This window comes from Charadrius vociferus, unplaced genomic scaffold (assembly GCF_000708025.1).
Source record: "Charadrius vociferus isolate BGI_N301 unplaced genomic scaffold, ASM70802v2 scaffold105, whole genome shotgun sequence".
Taxonomy (NCBI): domain Eukaryota; kingdom Metazoa; phylum Chordata; class Aves; order Charadriiformes; family Charadriidae; genus Charadrius; species Charadrius vociferus.
In genome coordinates this window covers 1,831,074-1,837,020 of record NW_009648543.1, presented here as the reverse complement: position 1 = coordinate 1,837,020, position 5,947 = coordinate 1,831,074, and the positions used below count along the sequence as shown (strand labels likewise).

The 5,947-nt window shown below is 41.7% G+C and overlaps 1 protein-coding gene across 1 annotated transcript in view; it reads right to left on the bottom strand.

Annotated features, from left to right (window-relative positions):
* Positions 1–2,741: 2,741 nt before the first annotated feature.
* GPR143 (G protein-coupled receptor 143) overlaps positions 2,742–5,947 on the bottom strand; it is a 13,008-nt gene continuing 9,802 nt past the window's right edge. Inside the window, exons 7-8 of the mRNA XM_009885958.1 lie at positions 4,882–4,999; positions 2,742–3,417 (exon numbers count right to left, since the gene is read on the bottom strand). Coding sequence (XP_009884260.1) covers positions 3,118–3,417; positions 4,882–4,999 — 418 coding nt within the window. The 3' untranslated portion in view covers positions 2,742–3,117. The remainder of the gene's footprint in view (positions 3,418–4,881; positions 5,000–5,947) is intronic.

The following is a 5,947-nucleotide window of genomic DNA, read 5'->3' as shown; positions in this document are numbered from 1 at the left end:
GCAAAGCTGTGTGTCTGTGGAAGAGGGCCCCTCGCACAGCGTGAGATGAAGACCCCAGGCTCTGACTGCACCGGTGGACTTCAGGATTGACAAGATCTCTCCCCTGTTAACCCAAGCGGTGTGTGAAACACACCTTAGAAAACAAATTTTTAGGCTGGAGACAAGCACTTCCCATGTTCACCAGAGCAGCTTGCCAGCACGCTCCTAAAAATAAGTGTATTTGAAGAGATCATACGCTGGAAATCTGGATGCGGGAATTTACACACTATGATGACTATGCAGATACAAATCGACATCAAAATGAAAACTAGGATGTTTTTCTACGTGCTGATAAGCACAAGGTTCCTCTCCATGGAGAGTGGATGGCACACATCAGAAGGCAGCGTTTAGGTTGGTGTTACAGATATACTGTCCAGGACACGGTGTCTATAGTGTGCCCTCACTGACCCTTAGAGCACACGGTCTGCCCCAAAATGAAGCTGGCTGTGGTAGCCTGAAGCTGCCCTGTGACATGCATGCAGCAAGCGCAAGCAGCGAGGGCAATTGGGAGATGCACCTTCAAATCACAATCCCAATGGGAAGAGATGGGCACAGCCTGCAAAGCTTGGAGAAGGCAACGCTTTGCCTGAATTGTTGAACAGTGGGGCAAGAACAAGGTCCGGGGGGGAGGGGGGGGAGTCAAATGTGGTCACGGTTACACATGAGCAGAACCAACTATCACTCCATTTTAAGCCGTGAAGCTGTGGAGGAATGTCTTATGTTCATGGGACCAGCAGGTACGGAAACTCTCTTCACTCCTTTGCAAGTTAAAAACTGCTGTTGGTTTGCTCTGCTATGCCCCATTTCACGTTCTCTGCATCAGCATTAGCCTGGTTTTCTTTAAGCTCTCAGATGAGTCCCAATCTTTCATGATGACATCCCAGTGCAGAGACATGCCACATACATCCCAAGGACCTCCTTGAAAGAACAAGACAAGGAGGGGAGCAAAGCACGGCCCTTGTGGTAGGTTGCCCCCGGGCAGGGGTGCTCCAGTGCCAGCAGCTCCCTGGCACTGCTCAGGGGCAGCTCACGGCCTTGGGGGGGGCAGAGTTGGGGCACCACAGTCTGTCCTTGTCCCACATATGCCCTGGAGCAGCGAAAGAAAGGAGGGATCAGCTGTTCAGCCCTCTCGCAGGGCCTCTTGCTGCAGCCTGTCACCTCCTAAGTGCTTTCGTGCCACATGATTATTCCTGTGAAGCCGGAGGCTGTTTATTTGGTTTTAGGGTTTTGTAGCTCAGCCCACACCCTAGCATCTGAAAGGGTTTACCAACAATTCCACCCCCACCTTTTTCCTGCTCTTTTGAACTCAATTGTGATGAGTATTGCACCAAAAATGTAATCTCTATTTCAAAAGGATCAATATAATCTGCTCCCATGTCCCTGTGCTTCATACTTAGCTCGGAAACAAATGACTGTGACAAAAAGAAAGGATCTGGTGATCTGCCAGTATTTCTGACAACTAGAACGGCAATACAAAGCCATAACACCACAAAGGTTTCTACAGGGCACAATGTAAAAGATTTCCCACTAACCAACCATAGCTCTGTAATGATCTGCCTAAATAATTATCCGATCATTTTTTAACATGCTTGCATCAAAAAATTAGTTCAGTGAGGTGATTTATTTAAAATAGCAAATCAATATTTTTCCGTATAGTTGCTGATCCTGCATCTCTAACCATCCTGGGACTCCCCCAGGTAATACAGCAGCTTAAGCTTAATGTTATTATTGCACTAACCTTTCAGCTGTCTTTAACAATATGTTTTGGGTTTTTTTACAATAGCTGGGACTGAACTGGGTTGGAAAAAAAAAAGTGTGGACCGCCAGTGAAGTTCAGCAAAAGTGGATGTGAACAGGGGTTAAAAAATAGGTTTCTTTTTATGCCCAGCCCTGGCCACGCGCTGAAGGAATGGAAAGGAGGTTCCCTGGGCTCAAGGGGCTCCCACCGTGCCACCGGTCAAACTGTATTGTAAACAGCTTCCAGCCCAACCAGACTTAAATCGTACTACTTCTACTTTTGATATGAAGTTAAAAGTCTGGGGTTGACACAACCATAATTTTTTCTTAACTTTCAACAAATCCAGGGAATTGTTTGGATATAGGTACGTAGGGCACTGCTCCAAAAGAGGTATGTACCTGAGAAGATAAGGAGAATGGATTTAATATCTCTTCATTCAGCAGATGAAGACATAAAATAGAGCACACCTTAGAGAAAGGACTATTGATTCCATTTATTATGGTGTTTGATGAGCACTCAGATCATCTAGGTGTTTTTTTGCAAGCGTTATCTCTTAATGCACCTGCCCCTAACAGTCACAACCCTGTTAGACAAGTACCTGTAAGGATCAAACTGAATCCATACTAAAGAACAGTTTGAAGGGTTATTTTTGCTTGAACCAGGAGTGAACCTGAACCATTATTCTGAAGTGTTTACAGAGCCTAGGCTGGGCTTGATTTATTTTCTTTCAAAAAAGCCTTTCAGCTCCCTAGATAAAACTGAACTGAAAATTCATATAAACAAGCTAAAAGAAGACTATGTCAGTGAGATTCTACACAAACAGGAAATATTTGCGCTTATGTCAAAATTTGCTGTCACTAATGTTTTACCAGAGTGTCAAGGCTGGAAATGGTGTCTCAGAAATCCTAGAGCTGTAATCCTGGGTAAGGAATTTTATGTTGAGCAAGGCAAGCAAGGCAACACATTTAAAAACCTGACATACTAATAGTCCGTTTATTTAAAGAAAAGACTCTTCTACCATACGGACGTTACAAGACAAATTAAAACAAAATGGATGAAAAAGAATTACAAGTAACATAGACCTTTGCTGAGATACACTCCTGCTAAAAAAGGATCAGGATTTTATTCTTTTTAACACATCTCCTATAAGGTGAATGGAGACATAAACCATAATTTCTCTCCATCTCACATGCTCTCTCTCACACACACAGAAGTTACAGGAAATGCTATCAAGACTTTGAGCACAAACCTAATTCCAGAGTACGCACTGGTTCACACAGTGATGTGGTTTTATGAGTCTTCACAATGTAAGAAGTGGGATCCAGCTCTGCACCTATAAACTACCAGCCCTGGTAGATGGGAGAGCTCCTGGTTAATCTGTCATCACCACTAGTGTTACCTTCCGACAACATGCTTATAGCCTCATCGGTCTGCTGGCTGTCAGTTGTCGATACCTTCTTTGAATCGTGGAGGTTGCTTTGGTAGTTCACTGGTGAGGGATAGGCATTTTCACCTGCAGTCGATGAGGACATTGACTCCCAGGGTATCTCTCTTTTTCGCCATTTCAGGTCCACTCTCCACCCTGTCCAGCCATAGAAAGCTAATGTGAAGAGGAAGCCTTGCATCGGATTAAGAACCCCCTAGGAAAGAGAAATGCAACAGGAGTTACGCCAGCAAGGCTTCATCTTGAACTCCAGCTAAACATTTTGCATGCATTAACAACTGCCCTTTCGTTGAAAAACTGCTGTCTTTAAAAGATGGTGATTTGCACACAAAAAGGAGTGTATGTTGTTCCCATTGCAGACACAAATTGGAGTGAAATACCACCACCTATTCCAATACGCTGAGGCCATCCCAGTGAACGGTAAGCACCAAACGGTTTTCTAGCATGACTTTTAGCTGGTCATTCCCCTTGCGTGTTTTTAACTTTCCCCACAAGCTTTAGACTCTTTTATTCACAAGAGCAAATATTATATTTTTCACTGGAAGCCAAGTCAAATATACGAGAGTAGACACTAGCACACAGAGTCAAGTTTTTAAAAATAGCAGGAATTGATCTGTCTAGAATTGCTGCAGATTCCTGAGCCAGTGAAAATGTCCATCAAAGTGGAATGGAAAAATGGCGAGGGACACTGAAAAAGAAAATCCTGAATGATTTCCAAAGACAATTGTCTCTGTTCCCAGTGCCGTGGGATGCTTGGCAAGTAAATAGCTTTAGTTGTTTCTATTTTTCTCATGACAAAAGAGCAAATTATTTTTACAGCCATTTTTAAAAAATAGCTCAGGTCCTAGACCTGTCCTTTTACTCTCCAGGTGAGCAAGAGCAAGGTCTCTGTCACGTGAATGTGTTCACTCCCTGTCAGAGGAGGAGGTTGTATCAAATCAGTTGCATTGCTTAACCCTTCAATACAAAACTGTTCAAGGGCTTAACTACACAAAGCATTCTCAGGCCTTATAGGTATTTAACAGCTCCAGAATAAACTCTCCTGGAAAAGGAACCTGCAATATCACCTATGAAAAATCCCTTGTCAAATATTCCAATAGGAGAATAGAGGGTAGGGTACAGTAAGAGGCCAGCATCTTACAGGGTTTTTTTGGTGCATTGCTTTCAAGATTTTTCATGTATTTGTCCTCAAATAATTATCCAAATGTCATGATATAAGATGCAATTATTCTTTATAATAAAGAAAACCTCGTTACAAACAGAGAATTACCAGAAAAAGCCCATTTTATTGGGGAAACCTTCAGGAATTGTGAGCTAAAACTTTGTAGTTTCCATTATGGCAGAGGTTAGAAAGGTTAGACTAGAAACCATTGTAGTGGTCTGTTCTGGATCTTAAAATGGGTAGCAATCACTCACAGAGAGAATATATACTCCAGTAAATGGGAGAAAAAGTTGGCCTTTGGTACATTTTTTGGCAAAATTTATATGTGAAAAGCACTCCCAGTGACCGCTCCTTCCTCTCTCTTACTTTCTGCTTTTCTTCCTTGATTTTCAGAGTGCTTATATCCCCCAAAATCATAAATCACCCACCACACTGGTGCTGTTCCACCAGTCTTATAAAAGTGATTTCTAAGACTAAGCAATATCATGGCTGACGTACCATTATAATCCATGTGATCAGTGCGGCACTTCTAATGTTCTTCAGAGGCATTTCATTGATATCTGGCTGCATTTCGAGGTAGAACAAAAGGCTTTCGTTGATGATATTGGATGACCAGCTATTGCAGAAATAAAGAAGAGGAAGAGAACAAGACAGTTATATATATGTGAATGTATATGTAAAACAAGCTTTACTTTCAAATTATATAAATTAGGATCACTAATAAGGAGAGTGGGATCTTTTTTTTAATGTCGTCTCAATCTGAGGGGACCAGTAGGTCTCTGAGATCAAATACCAGGCACTTACCTGCTAGCCCAGGACTAGACAAAGAAAACAATATAACAACAACAACAAAACGAAACAAACAAAACCCCCAAAGCCAAAAAAAAATTATCATTTGAGCTTGCTGCAGAACAGTAAATTGCAGGACAAAATTGATAAACAGCTGTGATCCATAATGGGAACATCATGCATGCTGACTTCTTTTGCTTGTGTCTTAAAAGCATAGTGCTCACCAATAAGGAAACCAAATATATGCTTGGGTGTTGTAAAAGGCTGCAGAAACTCTAGCTCAAGAATTTCAGGCTTAGATTACAGCAGACTTTCAAAATGTACATAGGAAAACTACAAAACAAAACCAAAGTTGACGTTAAAATCCTTGAAAATGGCATCAATTTTTTGGAATATAGGTAATTTCTGTTTCCTAATAAGGATAAGCATAATCAAACTTCATCCTGTGAAAGAAATTGAGGCTATTCTACACTAAATAAATGTTATAGCAAATGGCTGTAACTTCTTATGATTTCTAAACAGCCAGACCAGTGTTTCTTTATAGGCCTACTGCAGCTTTAGAAAGGAAACCATCAGCATCCATGTCATACTTTTTAAAGGGGTTTATATATGTCCTTCCTGTAATTATATTTTTATTGCAGTGTAAAACCTCCTGCTCTCCCATCCCAAATCTGTAGGCATCTCTCAAGTCCTTGACTAACTCATCTCGTATTTGATTTCTGGGAGGGAAAGGAATCTTCCCTAAGCTTCTGAGATGGTGCTGCCTCAGTCTTTC